Genomic DNA, 21950 nt, shown 5'->3' on the forward strand with positions numbered 1-21950 from the left:
CTACTCCTCCTGGGCGAAATAGCTTCTTTTTGTTCTAGGGCTTTCAGGTGTGTCATTAAGCTGGTAGTGTATGCTCTCTCCATTTTCTTTTTGGAGGCACTCAGGGCTATGAGTTTTCCTCTTAGCACTGCTTTCATTGTGTCCCATAGATTTGGGTATGTTGTGTTTTCATTTTCACTATGTTCTAAAAAGTTTTTAATTTCTTTCTTTATTTCTTCCTTGACCAAGGTATCATTGAGTAGAGTATTGTTCAGTTTCCACGTGTATGTGGGTTTTCTGTTGTTTCTGTTGCTATTGAAGATCACTTTTACTCCATAGTGATCAGATAGGAGGCATGGGATTAGTTCTATCTTCTTATATTTGTTGAGGTCTGTTTTGTGACCAATTATATGTTCGATTTTGGAGAAGGTACCATGAGGTGCTGAGAAAAAGGTATATTCTTTTGTTTTAGGATAGAATGTTCTATATATATATATCTGTTAAATCTAATTGGTCCAAAGCTTCAATTAGTTTCATTGTGTCCCTGTTTAGTTTCTGTTTTCCTGATCGGTCCATTGAGGAAAGTGCAGTGTTGAAGTCACCCACAATTATTGTGTTAGGTGCAATGTGTGTTTTTAGTTTTAATAAAGTTTCTTTTACGAAAGAGGGTGCCCTTGTATTTGGGGCATAGATGTTCAGGATTGACAGTTCTTCTTTTTGTATTTTTCCTTTGACCAGCAAGAACTGTCCCTCAGGGTCCCTTTTGATGACTTTGGGTTGAAAGTCAATTTTATCTGATATTAAAATGGCTTCTCCAGCTTGTTTCCTGAGACCATTTGCTTGTAAAATTGTCTTCCAGCCTTTTACTCTAAGGTAGTGTTTGTCTTTGACCCTGAGGTGTGTTTCCTGTAAGCAGCAAAATGTAGGGTCCTGTTTACATATCCAGTCAGTTAGTCTGTGTCTTTTTATTGGGGCATTAAGTCCATTGATGTTAAGAGATATTAAGGAATAGTGATTGTTACTTCCTATCATTTTTGACCTTATTTTTAAATTTGAATGCTTATCTTCTTTTGGGTTTGATGAAAGGTTACTATCTTGCTTTTTCCAGGGTGAAGTTTCCCTCCTTGCATTGGTGTTGTCCTCCTATTATCCTTTTTAGGGCTGGGTTTGTGGATAGATATTGGGTAAACTTGGTTTTGTCATGAAATATCTTAGTTTTTCTTTTTGTTCTGGTTTATTTGCAAGAATGAGAACATGCATTTCAAACAATCAAATGTTTTATAAACTTAGCAACATAGAATACAATGGCAGTTTTCAAACTAGAAAGCATAGCTTAACATGAATTGGTAGCTATGATTTACATGTATGTTGACTTCTTTGAAACCCAGAGATACACAGTTGTCCTGTATGCTTCACTGACTTAAAGAGTGCTTATAGTTCCTATGAATAAAAAGTCACACAACATTTCCCTAGATCCAATGACCTAACGCCCAAAAGTCGCCTGACACATGCCTCTCAAGACAGCTTAACAGGGTAACCCCAGGAGACCCAGCATCTTGGCACTTGGATTTGGATTGCAGATGCAGTCACATTGACAACTATGACTACCCATCACAACTAACTGTATGTCATGCTGTGAAACACCAAATTATTCTTATTTATCTAAAGTGGGGTATCCTCTAAACAACATTTTCATTGCCTTTACCCTATAATCACATTTTCTTGGCAATTCCCATTCTACTTTCTAAATCTACTCTAGAATTTGGATCTACATTTCCTTTTTTATAGGTTTTGTATGCTTTTCAATGTAATTATTCAGTTCCATCCTGATTGCAGTTCCTCTTTTTAGACTAATCCATCTCACCACCCAACCCCCATCAACTTCTCTGAGATGGTGGAGCATCCCCTTGGTATTACCAACTCTAAGACATGAAGATTCCTCAGGGATCGGCACATTTATGAAAGTCTTGGTTTTTCTACTGAGAAATTATCAAGACAAATATCTCTGCTATTTTTTTTTGTTTGCTTGGGGGTTTTGGTTCTTTTTTAAGACAGGGTTTCTCTGTGTAGTCCTAGCTGTCCTGGAACTCACTCTGTAGACCAAGCTGGTCTCGAACTCAGAAATCTGCCTACTTCTGCCTCCCAAGTGCTGGGATTACAGGCATGTGCCACCATGCCCAGCTATCTCTGCTATTTCTACAAAAAAGAAGAATTAGTCTGTTGAACAGAATCTTCTACAGGCCACTTATCATATACATAGACATTGAACTATATTGATATCTAAGCACTGAAATATGCACTATGTCTTATGGGTTATTGAATGGAAAAATAATATAGTATTACTAGTTTGAGAGCTTTTCAGGCATCTATTGGTGAATTTAAAATACAAAGAAAGGCACATTACCTGCCAGGGGGATAACAGAGTCCTATCAATATTTGCCTGTGGTTGAACTTGTATTTGATTGAGATTCTTCTCATGGAGACTGTGGGCCACTGCATACACAGCATTGTACACATTGTAACTCTCTTCAGTCATGACCATTTCAAAAAGACTCCTTGGCAACAATCCCAAAGAGGCATTGGGCAGACAGTTTTCAATGATTTTACGTGCAGAATGCAATCTTGAGCAATTGAAAAAAATCATCCACAAGATAAGAAGAAAAGTATCTTCTGGGTACTTAACAGGATTGGCTTCCTGCATAAATTTTATGAAACCAACAATCTCCCCATGATGGGGTGAAAAAGTGAGAGCCCCATGGGATAAATGTGACAGTGTATATGGATGAATACTTGGGCTAATCCATTTTTTATTCATAACCCAGATTTTATTCATTGTGTACTTTCTATGGATATTTACTATTATAGTTAATAGGAAATTATTGTGTTCATAAATTACAATCACATCTGCAGATGACTCTAGAGTACGCATCTGATCATATCTTAGCAAATAATATATTGGTTCTCCCACATATGATACTGTTTCCACAAAAGCTATGCAGGCTTTGTTCTTTTCCATCTCCATTCTAAAATCTGATGCAAACTGAGAACCTTTGTGGTCATCTGTGATGAGCAGTCCCACCCAGGTCCAGCTGAAATGAAGCATCAAAGAGGCAATACCACAGAACAGAGATGTGTCTTTGGGGGCTACCTGGTACAGAGATGTAAACTGATTTGTGTCAATCTTGGCAAGATCAAAAGGCCCAACAGTAAGCTGAAAGGAAATCAGTATTTTAAAAAGTAGAACAATAAATGCCATTTAAATAGTCTTAGTCTTAAAAACCCGATTTAAGTTATAAAGTTGATACTCTGCTCAATAGTTCTTAATGTCACATCTCATCTCCTGAGTGTTTCCAGAAAAATTATTGAAAAGTATTAAAGTTTTAAATTGCCTTGTGTACTGTTCACCCTCCTTACTCTACATCAAAGTAAAAAAAATAACAGACTGTGTCCATACTTGTCTTTCTATTTGCTCTTTAATGCCAATTAATCAAAATCTCTCCTTTTCATTTTGCAAACAGCTAATTCTGAGAAAAGAAAGCTGGCTTCCCACCACTCACATCATGTGCACTCACCTGAGGAAATTTGTAAAGACCCAACAATGTCCCAATGATTTCAGATGATTTCCATGATATTCCAGTAAGTGTAGCAGCCGATTTCCACTTTTTTCTACAATTGTAATTAGGGATAAATATGCTCAAACCTGTGAGCCAATAGAATACACTCTTCAGAATGTTCCTTTCAGTATCTGGGAGACTATATATCTCAAGTCCCAGAGACGTGTTTGGTAAAACATGAGGGTTCAAGTTGATTTCATTGATGGCAAATAACATGGCCAAAACAAGTTGGTAGTTTCGTATATCCATCCTGCATAGAAGTATCACAGCATTCATATTGGGAACTCATAACTATTATACCTATAACTTTAGAGCAATGGCTTTTATATTCTGAAAGCTTGTGTTTGCTTAGAACACACAGTCCTTCAACAAATTCTTCATTTCAAATGATATGCTGAAGAGCAAAACTTATTAATTATATATCCAAGAGAGTTTGCTTTCTCTGACTTCCAGATGTGGAAATATAACATAATTCCGTCGTAGAATGAAATATATTTCTTCACAAATTATCCACTGTACTTATCTTCCATTATGCCAAACTATGAAAAATAGTTTATTTTTCATGAAGCCACCAGATTCATGTGATATACTATTATGAAAGAGCTCACTTTGTGAATTCAGTCTATCTGTGGCAAGATTTGGCTTTTGAAAAACCTGTTCATTTTTGGTTTACCCTGGAAAATAGATGGATGCAACCTTCTCTGTGTGGGCCAGAGATTAAATAACTTTTGCAAGATGGAATGGCTAGAAAGGGAATCATATTGTGTAAACCCTCAGAGCCACTAGGTACCTCATTTGCATGGAAAACTATGTTTTGTGGTATGTGATCACAAGTCTTATGTCCTTATGTGGAAAATATGGCAAATATCCAATTCAGGAATGTAGTAGGGAGTTAGGAGATGCCTACAATCTCTGGTGGGTGCCTGGGTACCAGAGTGCCAGGGTCTCAGACATACTCAAGCTTACTAGGTTTCTGGCTTTTTCTTCTATCCCAGACTCATCTCCTTAAGAAAACTAGGAGCTGGGTGGCGGTGGCACACGCCTGTAATCCCAGCACTCTGGGAGGCAGAGGCAGGCAGATTTCTGAGTTCGTGGCCAGCCTGGTCTACAGGGTGAGTTCCAGGACAGCCAAGGAACTCTGTCTCAGGGAACAGAGAAACCCGGTCTCAGAAAAAACCAAATCCAAAAAAAAAAAAAAAAAGAAGAAAGAAAGAAAGAAAGAAAGAAAGAAAGAAAGAAAGAAAGAAAGAAAGAAAGAAAGAAAGAAAGAAAGAAAGAAAGAAAGAAAACTAGGAAAAAGATCAAGATTGGTGGCAAGTTTCTATGTTGGCACACATTGTGTGATGTTTTGTCACTATTATTGGATTGCTGAATTCTAATCTTTCAGGGAGTAAAGCACTGGCTTAGTTGTCAGTTCTTGGTTTTGCTATTTCTACAGACCATCACTGGCTTGATATTTTGTGAACATACATCCTTCCTCACTTGCCGTTTGGATGTAAGATATATCTGACTACCAATAGCTGGGAAGAAAGTGAATAGCAAAACTTCCAGGAGATATAGGGATACTTCAAAGCAGAAATCAAAGGGAGCAGTCTTGCTAGCAGGACACTGTGGTTTCTGGATGGACCTGAAGATGAGCAGAGAAGTAAAGTGGACCACATCCAGGACATAGTGGCAGGTATTTCAGTGGAGAGTTTCAAAGTTTTCTGGTAATCTGCCCACCTAAAACTCCTATGCTTTAAAATATTGAAACGCATCTGTCATTATCTATACCACTGGTGGGTGCACGAATCTACTACATACAACCTTATTAAACATGCAGAAGCAGGCCTATCTGTAAATTCCAAATGAGTCTGTCTATATCTTGCTTCCAGACAACCCTGGATATACATTAACCCTATCTCAAAGAAAATGAAAAAGTAGAAAAATTTCACTGTGAAGTCACAAATATTGTTAAAAGTACCTAAGTTATCGCTTCTTGACCTTTTGGCTAAGTTAGATGCTCTCCACTAAATGATTCTAAAATACAGGAGAAAGAAAGGAGTCAACATAGTAGGACTTCACTGCTAAAGAGGACAGTCAGGTCTGGAGGTCAGAATAACATATGAACGCCTAGCCTCAAGTGATTTGGTGATTTCTGCTTTTCCTCACTGATGAGCACTCATAGAAGCCCACATAAGCTCTGAAGCTGCAACATTGACAGGATATTTCCCTGCCCACAAACAACATCTACTTTCACTTCTGGTTTTTGTCCCAGAGCTGAACCTGTGCACCAGCTCTCTATACCAAAATACTGCCAATAGAGAGTTAGTCTCCAAGTAGTGATGACAAACCTATGAGCAGTGATAAGACTACCAATCTGCTCTGAGGGACCTGACCAGAGTCCTCAGATCGCAGGAATCAAGGAGAAGTGTGAGATAGAATCACTTGGGTTTCAGTCTCTGCCCAGAGTTAACCATGGGCCACAGAGAGAATTCCTCCCAGAAAGAACTGATATCAAAGGAGTGCTGACACGCAGACTTGCAGAAGGGACAAGCCACAATCAGGGACAAGAATACCAACTAACACCAGAGATAACTAGATGGCAAGAGCCAAGGGGAAGAACATAAACAACAGAAACCAAGGCTACTTGTCATCAGCATAACCCACATCTCCCACCACAGCAAGCCCTGGATACACCAACAAACCAGAAATCAAGGCTCTCATTTAAAATCAAATCTCATGATAATGATAGAGGACTGTAAGTACATAAATAACTCCCTTAAAGAAATACAGGAAAATGCAGGAAAACAGATAGAAAGTGTTAAAGAGGAAAAACAAAAATACCTTAAAAAATTATAGGAAAACACAACCAAATAGGTTAAGGAACTGAACAAAACCATCCATGATTAAAAATGGAAATAGAAACAACAAAGGAAACAAAAGGAGACAACACTGAAGATAGAAAAACTAGGAGAGAGATCAGGACTCATAGATGCAAGCACCTCCAACAGACTACAAAAGACAGAAGAGAGAATCTAAGGTGCAGAAGACACCATAGAAAATATTGACACAACAATCAAAGAAACCACAAAATGAAAAAGGTTCCTAACTCAAAACATCCTGGGAATCCAAGACACAATGAAAAGACAAAACCTAAGGATAATAGGTATAGAATAGAACAAAGATTCCCGACAGAGAGGGCAAGTAAATATCTTCAATAAAATTATAGAACAAAACTTCCATAACCTAAAGAAAGAGATGCCCACGAATATATAAGAAGCCTACAGAACTCCAAACAGACTGAACCAGAACAGAAATTCCTCCCATTACATAATAGTCAAAACACAAAATGCACAAAACAAATAAAGAATATTAAAAGCGGTAAGTTTAAAAGGTCAGGTAACATATAAAGGCAGACCTATCAGGATTACACCAGACTTCTAAACAGAAACTATGAGAGCTAGAAGATCCTCAGCAGATATCATACAAACCCTAAGAGAAGACAAATGCCAGCCCAGGCTACTATCTTTCTACAAATTCACCCCTGCAAAGGGTAACAAATGGAAAATTCCAACAGGAGGAGGGAAACTACACCCTAGAAACAGAAGAAAGTAATCTTCTTTCAAGGAACCCCAAAGAAGATACCCAAAAGAAAAGAACATAATTTCATCTTTAACAACAAAAATAACAGGAAACAACAATCACTATTTCCTAACATCTCTTAATATCAATAGACTCAATTTCCCAATAAAAAGATATAGACTAACAGACTGGATATGTGAACAGGATACAGCATTTTGCTGCATACAGGAAGCATAGCTCACAGACAAAAACAGAAACTACCTCAGGGTAAAGGGCTGGAAAACAATTTTCAAAGCAAATGATCTCAGGAAAGAAGCTGGAGTAGCGATTCCAATATTGAATAAAATCTACTTACAACCAAAAGTTTTCAAAAAAGATAAGGAAGGACACTTCATACTCAACATATGAAAAATATTCCAAGGAGAGCTCTCAATTCTGAACATCTGTGCTACAATTGCAAGGGCACCCACATTCATAATAGAAATTTTATTAAAGTTCAAAGCACACAGTGAACCTCACAATAACAGTGGGTCACTTTAATATTTCAATCTAACCAATGGTCAGATCATGGATACAGAAACTAAAGAGAGAGACACAGTGAAACTAACAGAATTTATGAAACAAATGGATTTAACTGCTAATTACAGATGATTTAACCCTAAAGCAAAATAATAAACCTTCTTCTCACCATGGTACCTTCTCAAATTATCTACCATATAATTTGGACACAAAATAAACATCAACAGATCCAAGAATTTTTAGTTAATCCCATGTATTCTATCAGACCACCACCGAATGAGGCTGATCTTCGATAACTACAAAAACAGGAAGCCCGTGTACACATGGAAGTTGAACATCTATCTCCTCAATGTTAACTTGGTCAGGAAAGAAATAAAGAAGGAAATGAAAGACTTTTAGAATTCAATGAAAATGAAAGACACAACATACCCAAACTTATGGGGCACAGTGAAAGCAGTGCTAAGAGGAAAGCTCATAGCTCTGAGTGCCTCCAAAAAGTAACTGGAGGGAGCATACACTAGCAGTTTAACAGCACACCTGAAAGCTCTCTTACAGAAATAAGCAAATACACCAAAGAGGAGTAGACAGCTGGAAATAATCAAACTCGAGGATGAAATCAACCAAGTAGAAAAAAAAACTATATAAAGAATCAGCAAAAGCAGTTGCTGTTTCTTTATCAACAAGATAGTGGAAATACTTAGCCAAACTAATTAGACAACACAGAGACAGTATCCAAATTAACAATGTCATAAATGAAAAGGGAGACATAGCAACAGAGATGGAGGAAATTTAAAGAAATTATCAGGTCCTAATACCATAGACTATACTCAACAAAACTGGAAGTCCCTTTCTCAGAGGAACCATAGCACCCTCACTTAAGTCCTCCTTCTTCTTGAGCTTCCTGTTCTGGGTGAATTGTAAATTGTTTATTTTGAGCTTTTGGACTAGCATCCGCTTATTAGTGAGTGCATACCATGTGCATTCATTTGTGACTAGGTTACCTCACTCAGGATGACACTTTCCAGTTCCATCGATTTGCCTAAGAATTTCATGAATTCATTGTTTTTAATAGCTGAATAGTATTCCATTGTGTATATATACCACAGTTTCTGTATCCATAATACTCACAGGAGCAATAAGGGAGGCAATGTGTGGAGCAGAGTCTGAAGTAAACGCCACCCAGTGACTGCCCTACGTGGAGATTCATCCTATAAACAGTCACCAAACACTGACACTATGACAAGAAGCATGTACCAAAAGGAGCATGCCATGGCTGTCTCCAGAGGGGCCCTGCCAGAGCCTTACAAATACAGAGGCAGAAACTAGCAACCAATTATTAGACTGGGCTTGTGGTCCCCAACGGAGGATATGGAGGGTGGTCCGGAGGACTGAAGGAGTATATAGCCCCTTGGGAAGAAAAATGACTTCAGACACCCAGACACCCCAAGACTCCCAGGGACTGAACTATCAACAAAGGGGTACACATGCTTCCAGCCAAAAATGTGTCAGAGGAACACCTTGTTAGGCATCAGTGAGAGGAGTGGTCTTTGGTCATGTAAAGGCTCAATAGAGGCCCCAACAAAGGGAAACGAACAGGGGGAATGTGCGGGGGGGGGGGAAGGTTGGACTGTGTCGGGTAGAGGGGCATATATGTGGAGGCAGGGGGTGGGAGGAGGTGTAGGGAATCTTTGGGGAGGGGGGCTTTTGGGAGTTGGTAAATTGGGAAAGGTTTTACCATTGGCAATCTAAATGAAGAAGATACTCAATAAAAAAATAGTAAAAATAAATTAATAAATAAATGCACAGGGCCAGAAGATTTGAGGGTAGATTTCGATCAGAATTAAAGACGTCTTAATACCAATAAACCCAAACTCTTTCACAAAATAAAAACAGAAGGAACACTACCCAATACATTTTACAAAGCCTCATTTATGCTTTGTAAAGCCTCATTTATGCTAAACCACACAAAGACCCAACAAAGAAAGAGAACATCAGAACAGTTAACAATTTCCCTTATGAATATTGCTGTAAAAATATTCAATAGAATTCTAGCAAAATGAATCCAAGAACACTTCAAAATGATTATTCAGCATGATAAATTTTGCTTCATCTCAGGGTTACAGAGATGGTTCAATATATGGAAATCCATCAACTTAATCCATTATATAAACAATGTCAAACAAACAAAAACCCACATGATCTTCTCATTGGATCCTGAAAAACTTTTGACAAAATAAAACACCCCCTCATGCTAAAAGTATAGGAGAGATCCGGAATTCAATTCCATACCTAAACATAATTAAAGAACTATAAAGCAAACCAACAGAGTTAGAGAACAGGAGTAACCAAAGAGGGATAGATGAGCAGGAGGGCAAAAAGGAGGGGCATGAACAGGTAATAGAAGAGACAGGGGAGAAGACAGAAAATAAAACGGAAACAAGTAGCAGTGGAGATGTCGAAACTGGGGCAACCAGAAGACAGTCCCAGACTCCAGAAAAGTGAGAGGCTCCCAGGATGCAATGGGGATGGCTTTAGTAGTAATATCCAAGAAAGAGATACAAAACCTCTACACACAACCTCCAGTGGAGAGTCATGACCCCCAGTTGAATCATGATGCCACCCATGTAATTCAAAACTTTAAACCCAGAAATATTCCTGTCCAAAGGAAAGAGAGAGACAAAAATGGAAGAGAGACTGAAGTAAAAGCCATCTAGAGGCCACCATGAGAGGAATTCATCCTACCTGTAGAAGCAAACACCCACAATATTGTTGATGTCAAGGGCTTGCTGGGAGGAGCCTGATATGACTGTTCTCTGAGAGGTTATGCCAGCAACTGATTATTACTAATGGAGAAACTAACAGGCAACTACTGGACTGAACACAGGGATCCCAATAGAAGAGAAGGGGAAGAACTGTAGGAGCTGAAGGGGATTGCAACCCCATATGAAGAGCAACATCAAGTAACTGGACCATCCAGGCCTCCCAGGGACTAAACAAGCAACCAAAGATTGTACATGAACCAAGACATGATTCCAGATACATATGGAGAAGAGGATGGCCTTCTCTGACATCAAGGGAGGGTAAGGAGGCATGATTCTCTGTGTAAAGGGATGCTAGACTGGTGAGGCAGTACGGGGTGAGTGGGTGGAGGAGCACCCTCTTAGAGGTAAAGAGTAGGGGGGTGAGGGGCAATGTGATTGGGAGCTTTGTGGAAGTGGAACTGGGAAGGGAATTCTCATTATAAATATAAACAAAAAATGATAAATAATGTATTTGTATAAGAAAAAAGAAGACAGCATAGATAAAATAGATATATCATCAAATAAAATGTTAAATTTTAAAAAATTCCAGACCCAAAACATCCAGAAAAATCTTGGACAATATAAAAAACAAGTTTACACACATAGAAATAGGAGAAGTAGAGAATCCCCATGTCAGAAATCCAGGATATTTTAACAAAGCCTTAGAATAAAAATGTCATATCCTATAGAAAGAGTTGCCTATAATCATGCAAGAATCTTACAAAATACCAAAAAGACAAGCTAAGTAAACATTCCTGCTACATAATAATCAAAACACTAAGTACACAAACGAAAAGAAGAAATACAAAAAAAGATTAAAACTAAAAGAGAAAATGGAAAGTAATATATAAAGTCATACCAAATAGAATTACATCAGAATTCTTAAGAGACACTCTAAAAGCCATGTGGGCCCAGGCAGATTTCATATAGACTCCAAGAGACCACAGATATCCATGGATAGTATTTTACCCAGTGAAACCTTCACTAACAATAGATGAAGAAAACGAGATAGACCATGAGAAAGACAAAGTACAGAATGAACTTGTAGAAAAATTCAAACTAAAGGAAGTCAAATGTAGCCCTGAAAATTCAGGCAATAAATAATCTCATACCAGCATAACAAAAGCAGCAAAGCAAACATACACTCCACCCTACCACCAACATCAATACCTAAAATAAAATAACAAGAGTTAATAATCATTAATCATTGTCTCTCATTACCAATGGACATAATTCCCTGAAAAACAACACAACCAAATAAAATGACTACAAAATCAAGATGTTACTTTGCTGCATAATACAAATACTACTCAACATCAAAGATAAAAAAAATTATCTCAGAATTAAGGCCTGGAAGGGGTTTCCAAACCAATATCCAAGAAGATCAGTAAGGTCACGTCTACCAAGATAGACTTCCAGCTAAAATTGCCAAAAGGAGATGGGGAAGTGGACTTCATACTTACCAAGGAAACATCTACCAATAGTATACTTCAATTCTCAACAACTATGCCTCAAATTCAAGGGCACCAGTATTTGAAAAGAAACATTACTAAAGCTCAAATCCCATCATCCTTCACACCCTTGTAGTGCAAGATTTCAATATTCCACTCTCACCAATAGTCTGGACATACCAGACAAAAACTAAACATAGAAATTGTTGATGTAATAGACAATATGAACCAAATGGACATAGCAGATAACTAAAAAGTATTTCGCCCAAACACAAAAGAAAATACTTTCTTCTGAGCACCTCCTCTAACACTCTTAGAAAATTACCACATAATTATAAAACAAAGTATATTTAAACTCATGAAAACATTGAAATAATCCTTTATATTTGATCAGGAAAATACTAATTAACAGGCTATCAACAATGACATCACTTGTAAGCTATCATCAATGACAGAACAACAAATAGCATAGTAACTCATGGACACTGAAGATATCTCTTCAGAATAACTACTGGATCAAGGTATAAATAAAGGAAGAAATTAAAAACTTTGTTGCTATTCAATGAAAATGAATACAGATCATAATCAAAGTTGTGGACTCAATGATGTTGTGCTAAGAGGAAATGTTAAAGCAGTATGTACTTTCATAAAGAAATTGGAGAGATCTTCTACATTCAACTTAACAGCACACCAGAATATTCTACAATAAAAAGAAGCAAACTCATGCAAGATAATTGCATGGTAGGAAATAGTCAAACACATGGCTGAAATTATTTCAACTGAAACAGAAAGAACAAAACAATCAGTTAAACAAGAGTTGATTCTCTAAAACAAACAGGATGAAAAAAAATGTTTATCCAAACTGACTAAAAGGCACGAAAGCTGTACCCAAATTAACAAATTCAGAAAGAAAAAGAGGCAAACAACCAAAGATAACAAAGAAATTCAAATAACCATTAGTTCCTCCTTTAAAGACCCTTCTTCCACATAATTGGTAAAAGAGGTAAAAGAAAGGGACAGTTTTCTTCATAAATACTACTTACCACAGTTAAATGAAAATCAGATAAGCAGAGCAAATTGACCCGTAGCCCCAAAGGATATAGAAGAAGTCATTAAAATCATTCAATTAAAGCAAAGCAACAACAACAACAAAAACTGAAGGTCAGATGGTTTTAGAGGAGAATTCAACAAGACTCTCAAAGAAAGACTAATGCTAATCTTCCTAGAAATATATTCAAAAGGAACATTGCCCAATTCATTTTATGATGCCACTGACACTCTAATGACCAAACACCACAGAGTGTAAGAAAGCCTGTTGTAGAAAAATTTCTACTGAAAGTAGGTGAAACTACTCAATAAAAGACTTGCAAAGAACTGAAAGGGCATTGACAACATCATCTACTATGATCAACCGGGTCTCATCTCTGAGATGAAGAAATGGTTAAATATATACAAATCTTTCAATGTAATCCACGGTATGAAAAACCTGAAAAAAGTGCATAATCATGTCATTAAATGCTGAAACAGCATTTGAAAACATGGAGAAACTTTAAAGATAAATAGTTTTCTACTGATCTGTGGTATAAGGGACATACACTTAAGAAAGCCAGTTTACACCAAGCCTAAATCGAAGAAAGCAATTCTTCAAACATCAGGAAGAAGACAAAGCTGTCCACTATCTCCAGAACTATTTAATATAGTATTTGAAGTTGTAGATTGAACAATAAAACAGAAAAGGAGTTTATGGGAATTCAAATTGAAAAGGAAGCTATCAAAATATCACTATTCACAGATGATATGATAATATAAATAAGTGAGTCCAAAGTCACATATACTAAACTAACCAAATATTATCAATAACCATCTTATATGGAATCAATAAGGAGACCAAGGAAGAAATTGCTAGTGAACCACTCTATACAACAGCCACAAATTATATAAAAATCTTGTGGTAACAAACACCAAGCAAGTTAAAAACATGTATAATAAAAATGTTCAGTCATTGAAAATAAATTGAAGATGTCAGAAGACAGAGATCTCAAGAGCTGATGTAATAGTAGGATCAACATAATGAAAATGGCCTTCTAATCAAAAGAAATCTCCTGTTTCAACTTAATCATTATCAAAATTACAACAGAATACTTTTCAAAACTTAAAAGAATATGAAACTTCATACATAGAAATAAAATCCCACTGTAGATAAAACAATTATGTACAATAAAGAAAATCCCAAGGTATTACTTTCCCTGATATCAAACTGTACTACACAGCAATCGTAATAAAACCATCAAACAGGTTTATTAATAGAATTAAACGAAAAAACCCTTATTGGAATCCATACACCTATGGACAATTGATCTCAGATAAAAATCCAAAAATTATACAATTGTAAATAAGAAAGTATTTTCCATGAATTGTTGTGGTCTCACTAGATGTCAATGATTATAGAATGCAACTAGTTGCACATCCAGGTTTTGCAGAAACCTAAATTCCAAATAGATCAAAGATATTAACATTAGACCAGAAATACTGAATCTAATCCTAGAGAAATTAGGGCAAACCGTTGCATGCATTGAAGAGGAAAGACTTTCTGAACAGAACACCAATCATGCAGTTGCTGTACATTATCACAGCTAATAAAATGATAATAAAAAAGGTTTGGTAAGGCCAAGGAAAGACCAGTTGTTCAAAACAGCAGTCTTCAGAATGCAGAAAGATTTTCACCAATTCCACTTCTTGCAGATAGCTATTATCCAAAATATTTAGAGTACTCAAGAGACTAGAAAACAACAAATCAAATATTTCAATTAAAATGCAGTACAGATCTAAACAGAATTTTCAACAGAAAAATCTTAAGTGTCTGGGAAACATTTAAATAAATGTTCAAAATTCAACAGAAAAATGTAAATCAAAATGATTCCGTGATTTCATCTTACACATGTCTGCTTGGCTAAGATCAGAAACAAAAGTGACAGTTGACACTGGTGAGGACCTCAAGGAAAGGATTTGCTTGCTCCTCCATTCATGGCAAACTTCTACAGTGACCTTGTCCATCAGCAACTCAATAGCCAGCCATACCTCTTCTGAGCATACATCAAAATATTCTACAGTTGTGCCCAAGGACATTTGCTCAACCATGTTCTTTGCAACTTACTGCATAACAGCCAGAAACCAGAAGCAATCTAGATATCCCTCAGTCAAAGAATAGACAAAAATGTGTTAAGTTTACATACTGCCATAGTACACAACTCTTTAATAGAGCATCATGGAATTTGGAAGTAGATTTATCCAGAGCAAGCTTATCCAGACCCAGGAAGATGAACATGGCATGTTCTCACTGACAAGTGGATTAGTTCTGAGGTACAGATTTGGAGAGAGTAAGTAAGAAATAGGGATTAAGGGACAATGCAAGAATATTCACAATGTAACAAATATTAGTGTCATGTGTGTATAAAGAACTTGTTCTTTGCCAGGCGGTGGTTGCACACACATGTAATCCCAGAACTCTGGGAGACAGAGGCAGGCAGATTTCTGAGTTCGACGCCAGCCTGGTCTACTGAGTGAGTTCCAGGATAGCCAGGGCTATACAGAGAAGCCCTGTCTCCAAAAAACAAAAACAACAAATAAAAAACAAAAACAAAACAAAAAAAAAACCAAAAGAACTTGTTCTTTTGTTTATTACTATGTACTTTCACTTCCACAGTACTATTGTCATGTTATTTAGTTAATTTAAATCACCTTACACCAAAAATACTACGGTTTAATGATTAGGATGTTTTGGGTAATTTGAAATCCACCAAATATCCTTGTAACTGAAGGCATCACTAGCAATATTTTTGCTGAAAAAAGTTAGTTATTTAAACACCAGTATATTAAATGGATCAAACATGTAGACTTCATTTTATTGGGAAACACTTCAGCTAGGGGTTTTCATGCTTGCCTGCTGTTTATGATTCCAAAATATTTTTTTTGATTAAAAAAATACCTTCCACTAAACTATTGCAAATTGGATTAATAATAAAAAATCAGAAAATGAGTTCAATTACACACACGTATATTGAAACTCCAGTGTTAAGGCTCATAATTCTAGCCACTCTAAAGCACATGATCATTGTGTTCATTGTGATCCTGACACTTGCACTTGTGCACATAGAAATGGAAAAGGAAGGATGTCAGAAAGAAACACATTGCACCTAACACAATAATTGTGGGTGACTTCAACACTGCACTTTCCTCAATGGACCGATCAGGAAAACAGAAACTAAACAAGGACACAATGAAACTAATTGAAGCTTTGGACCAATTAGATTTAACTGATATATATAGAACATTCTATCCTAAAACAAAAGAATATACCTTTTTTTCAGCACCTCATGGTACCTTCTCCAAAATCGACCATATAATTGGTCACAAGACAGACCTCAACAAATATAAAAAGATAGAACTAATCCCATGCCTCCTATCTGATCACTATGGAATAAAAGTGGTCTTCAATAGCAACAGAAACAACAGAAAACCCACATACACGTGGAAATTGAACAATACTCTACTCAATGACACCTTGGTCAAGGAAGAAATAAAGAAAGAAATTAAAGACTTTTTAGAACACAATGAAAATGAAAACACAACATACCCAAATCTATGGGACACAATGAAAGCAGTGCTAAGAGGAAAACTCATAGCCCTGAGTGCCTCCAAAAAGAAAATGGAGAGAGCATACATTACCAACTTAATGACACACCTGAAAGCCCTAGAACAAAAAGAAGCTATTTCACCCAGGAGGAGTAGAAGGCAGGAAATCATCAAACTCAGGGCCGAAATCAATCAAGTAGAAACAAAGAGAACCATACAAAAAATCAACAAAACTAGGAGCTGGTTCTTTGAGAAAATCAACAAGATAGATAAACCCTTAGCCAGACTGACAAAAGGGCACAGAGAAAGTATCCAAATTAACAAACTTAGAAATGAAAAGGGAGACATAACAACGGAAACTGAGGAAATCCAAAAAATCATCAGATCCTACTACAAGAGCCTGTACTCAACACAACTGGAGAATCTGGAGGAAATGGACAATTTCCTTGACAGATACCAAATACCAAAATTAAATCAGGACCAACTAGACCATCTAAACAGTCCCATAAAGCCTAAAGAAATAGAAGGAGTCATAGAAAGTCTTCCAACCAAAAAAAGCACAGGACCAGATGGTTTCAGTGCAGAATTCTACCAGACCTTCAAAGAAGAGTTAACACCAATACTCTTCAAACTATTCCACAAAATAGAAACAGAAGGAACACTACCCAATTCCTTCTACGAAGCCACAATTACGCTGATACCAAAGCCACACAAAGATCCAACAAAGAAAGAGAACTTCAGACCAATTTCCCTTACGAACATCGATGCAAAAATACTCAACAAAATTCTTGCCAACCGAATCCAAGAACACATCAAAACGATCATCCATCATGATCAAGTAGGCTTTATCCCGGGAATGCAGGGTTGGTTCAATATACGGAAATCCATCAATACAATCCACTACATAAACAAACTCAAAGAACAAAACCACATGGTCATTTCATTGGATGCTGAAAAAGCATTTGACAAAATTCAGCATCCTTTCATGCTTAAAGTCTTGGAGAGAACAGGAATTCAAGGCCCATACCTAAACATAGTAAAAGCAATATACAGCAAACCGGTAGCCAGCATCAAACTAAACGGAGAGAAACTTGAAGCAATCCCACTGAAATCAGGGACCAGACAAGGCTGCCCCCTTTCTCCTTATCTTTTCAATATTGTACTTGAGGTACTAGCTCGGGCAATTCGACAACATAAGGAGGTCAAAGGGATACAAATTGGAAAGGAGGAAGTCAAACTATCATTATTTGCAGACGACATGATCGTCTACCTAAGTGACCCAAAGAACTCCACTAGAGAGCTCCTACAGCTGATAAACAACTTCAGCAAAGTGGCAGGTTACAAAATCAACTCAAGCAAATCAGTGGCCTTCCTATACTCAAAGGATAAGCAGGCTGAGAAAGAAATTAGGGAAATGACCCCCTTCACAATAGCCACAAACAGTATAAAGTATCTTGGGGTGACTCTTACCAAACATGCGAAAGATCTGTATGGCAAGAACTTCAAGACTCTGAAGAAGGAAATGGAAGAAGACCTCAAAAAATGGGAAAACCTCCCATGCTCATGGATCGGTAGAATCAATATAGTTAAAATGGCCATTTTGCCTAAAGCACTATACAGATTCAATGCAATACCCATCAAAATCCCAACTCAATTCTTCACAGAGTTAGAAAGAGCAATTATCAAATTCATCTGGAACAACAAAAAACCCAGGATAGCTAAAACTATTCTCAGCAACAAAAGAAAATCTGGGGGAATCAGTATCCCTGACCTCAAGCAATACTACAGAGCAATAGTGTTAAAAACTGCATGGTATTGGTACAGTGACAGGCAGGAGGATCAATGGAACAGGATTGAAGATCCAGAAATGAACCCACACACCTATGGCCACTTGATCCTCGACAAAGAGGCTGAAAACATCCAATGGAAAAAAGATAGCCTTTTCAACAAATGGTGCTGGTGCAACTGGAGGTCAGCATGCAGAAGAATGCGAATTGATCCATCCTTGTCTCCTTGTACTAAGCTCAAATCCAAATGGATCAAGGACCTCCACATAAAGCCAGACACTCTGAAGCTAATAGAAAAGAAACTGGGGAAGACCCTTGAGGACATCGGTACAGGGAGAAAGTTTCTGAACAGAACACCAATAGCGTATGCTCTAAGAGCAAGAATTGACAAATGGGACCTCATAAGGTTACAGAGTTTCTGTAAGGCAAAGGACACCATCAAGAGGACAGATCGGCAACCAACAAATTGGGAAAAGATCTTCACCAATCCTACATCAGATAGAGGGCTAATATCCAATATATATAAAGAACTCAAGAAGTTAGACTCCAGAAAACCGAACAACCCTATTAAAAAATGGGGTACAGAGTTAAACAAAGAATTCTCACCTGAAGAACTTCGGATGGCGGAAAAGCATCTTAAAAAATGCTCCACTTCATTAGTCATTAGGGAAATGCAAATCAAAACAACCCTAAGATTTCATCTTACACCAGTCAGAATGGCTAAGATTAAAAATTCAGGAGACAGCAGGTGTTGGAGAGGGTGCGGAGAAAGAGGAACACTCCTCCACTGCTGGTGGGGTTGCAAATTGGTACAACCACTCTGGAAAGCAGTCTGGCGGTTCCTCCGAAAACTGGGCACCTCACTTCCAGAAGATCCTGCTATACCACTCCTGGGCATATACCCAGAGGATTCCCCACCATGTAATAAGGATACATGCTCTACTATGTTCATAGCAGCCCTATTTATAATTGCCAGATGCTGGAAAGAACCCAGGTATCCCTCAACAGAAGAGTGGATACAAAAAATGTGGTATATCTACACAATGGAGTACTATTCAGCCATTAGAAACAATGAATTCATGAAATTCTTAGGCAAATGGATGGAGCTAGAGAATATCATACTAAGTGAGGTAACCCAGACTCAAAAGGTGAATCATGGTATGCACTCACTAATAAGTGGTTATTAACCTAGAAAACTGGAATACCCAAAACATAATCCACACATCAAATGAGATACAAGAAGAAAGCAGGAGTGGTCCCTGGTTCTGGAAAGACTCAGTGAAACAGTATTTGGCAAAACCAGAACGGGGAACTGGGAAGGGGTGGGAGGGAGGACAGGGGAAGAGAAGGGGACTTACGGGACTTTCGGGGAGTGGGGGGGGGGCTAGAAAAGGGGAAATCATTTGAAATGTAAATAAATTATATCAAATAAAAAAAAGACAAAAAAAAAAAAAAGAAAGATCCTTTTTCAAAATGACTGTGCACAGCATCACTCTATTATAAAAGATTTAATCAGAAGCATGAATGAAATTTAATAGATCTTACTCTATATTTACTTTATATGAATACTTTATATTCAGATACCCTTTCTTGTAGAAAACTAGATAATTTTAAATTACATTAAATAAGGAGAATATAAATATTTTTAATATATTTATACTTTATACATATATTTATCATACATGAAAAAAGAAATCACTTCCCAAATTCTGTTGTCTTATTTCATATCCTGTTAAATCATCTGACAAGTCATTTTCCACTTGTTAGCATTTGATGAGCTGTTCTACTGCAAATGTGCTTTTGCAGTGAGATTGCTCCCACTACACTGTCTGGACAGACATGGGGCATAGTGCAAAGTGGTTCCTGATGTGGTGCAACTGCACAACAGTGTAAAAGATTTATCAAGTGCATCCATGGTTCTTGCAAAGTTAAAAAAGATATATACCTGGGGCATTTAGAGAGCCACATGAAATATTTCAGCTGGTTGTGAACTTTTGGATTACTCTGATCATCTTTAATATTAAAATTTATTTCAAAATATGAAAAGATGTCTTCTTCACCTAATGATGTTTTATTTCTGAATCATTTCCCTTCTACACTGTCTTGACCTAACAATTTATCAACATACCAATTTGCTAGCAAAGTGTTAGCAATGTTTCTACTTAGACTAAATCCACTTAGACATTCAGCAATTTTCCAGCAACTAACCAGAAGCAGGACATTCATTGCATAGTTTTCCTTCCCCAGGTTGAATTCAGAGTTGAGTGTGTACTTTGTTTCTCTATTTCAGTTCTTTACTTTATATATACCCTGATAGAAATTTCAGCATGCTACAATATACACTTTATTTCCTTGAAAAATTATTGTACATTGCTATTTATGTCTGAGATTACCAAGGAAGTTGAAGCAAACTTTGTCTAGATCTGCTGTTCCTGCAGATATTAGACTGTCTAGGAAAGAGCCTTCAGTGACATAATCTCAGAATATTCCTGTATGAATAAATTCATGAAATCAAGTATTGCATAGTGGAAATTTATAAATTAAATAGGTTGTAATGGATAAAAATCTGAAATCATATGAATTAAAAATATTAGCTTTCAATACTCTGCAAAATGGTAAGGATAGAAAATAAAAGTGAAGAGAGATAAATTTCTAATTCTGCCATCACTGCATTCAAATCTGTGTCAGCTGACACAAACAACACTGATCACTCTAGAACCTGAGGAGGTATTACAATGTCACAGATTACAAAGGTATTACCTGCTCTAATACAATCACAAATGAAACTCCGCGATTCTCTGAAGTGTTGTGTTAGGCTACTGCCAACATCCCTTGTAGCACAGGACTAGCATAATATGTGCTCACAGTTTGAGGAATTGCAGACAGCATGGTGAAAGGTGATCAAACTGCAATGACCAAGTATGAAACACAAAACTCTGTAATGACATATTTCTCTTCTCACTTGAGAGGACATAAGGAGTCATCAAGAAAAGAAAATTAAACAGAGGATCTTGGAAGGGAATATATGAAGGAAACCTCATGAGGAGAAATTTTTGGAATAAGGTTCAAATCCACACTTAAAGTAGGACAAACGAATATTTAAAAATGAGTTGCTACAAATCACTTACCATAAATCATTAGATGTGCCCAAAGGTAATGTTTTCCAATCTATTTTTAAACTTGAAGCAGTGTCACCTATGAGAGGAAAAAATGCACCAATGACCACAGACCCATCATGTTGCAGTACATGTTCTGATTCTGTTAGGCCAAAAGGGGCTGCAATGATCCAGATGGGTGTTCGCATCTGTAAAAACCAGAAGATAAAAAGCCAAGGGAAGAGCATATTAAGAGATGTTTCTGCCAAGATCTAAGTCGTGGGATGGTACAACCTATGGTGTGTTACATACATATATATATATATATATATATATATATATATATATATATATATATATATATATATATACATATATATTCAGTGCTCATATGTGTTTGCATGTGTGTGCCTGTGTGTGTGTGAGTGTGTGTGTGTTTACACTGTTGTTGTTGACATGATGACAGAATATTACACTCTAATCAGCCAGAGATATGTGCAAGGATACT

At 37.0% G+C, this 21950-nt stretch overlaps 1 protein-coding gene across 1 annotated transcript in view; it reads right to left on the reverse strand.

Annotated features, from left to right (window-relative positions):
• The window catches only part of LOC127670603 (vomeronasal type-2 receptor 116-like), a 45326-nt gene extending 23636 nt beyond the window's left edge, over positions 1-21690 (reverse strand). Inside the window, exons 1-3 of the mRNA XM_052165091.1 lie at positions 21476-21690; positions 3552-3843; positions 2384-3190 (exon numbers count right to left, since the gene is read on the reverse strand). Of these exons, the coding sequence (XP_052021051.1) occupies positions 2384-3190; positions 3552-3843; positions 21476-21690 (1314 nt within the window). The remainder of the gene's footprint in view (positions 1-2383; positions 3191-3551; positions 3844-21475) is intronic.
• Between the last annotated feature and the right edge of the window lie 260 nt (positions 21691-21950).

The sequence above is a fragment of the Apodemus sylvaticus genome, chromosome 20 (assembly GCF_947179515.1).
Source record: "Apodemus sylvaticus chromosome 20, mApoSyl1.1, whole genome shotgun sequence".
NCBI lineage: Eukaryota > Metazoa > Chordata > Mammalia > Rodentia > Muridae > Apodemus > Apodemus sylvaticus.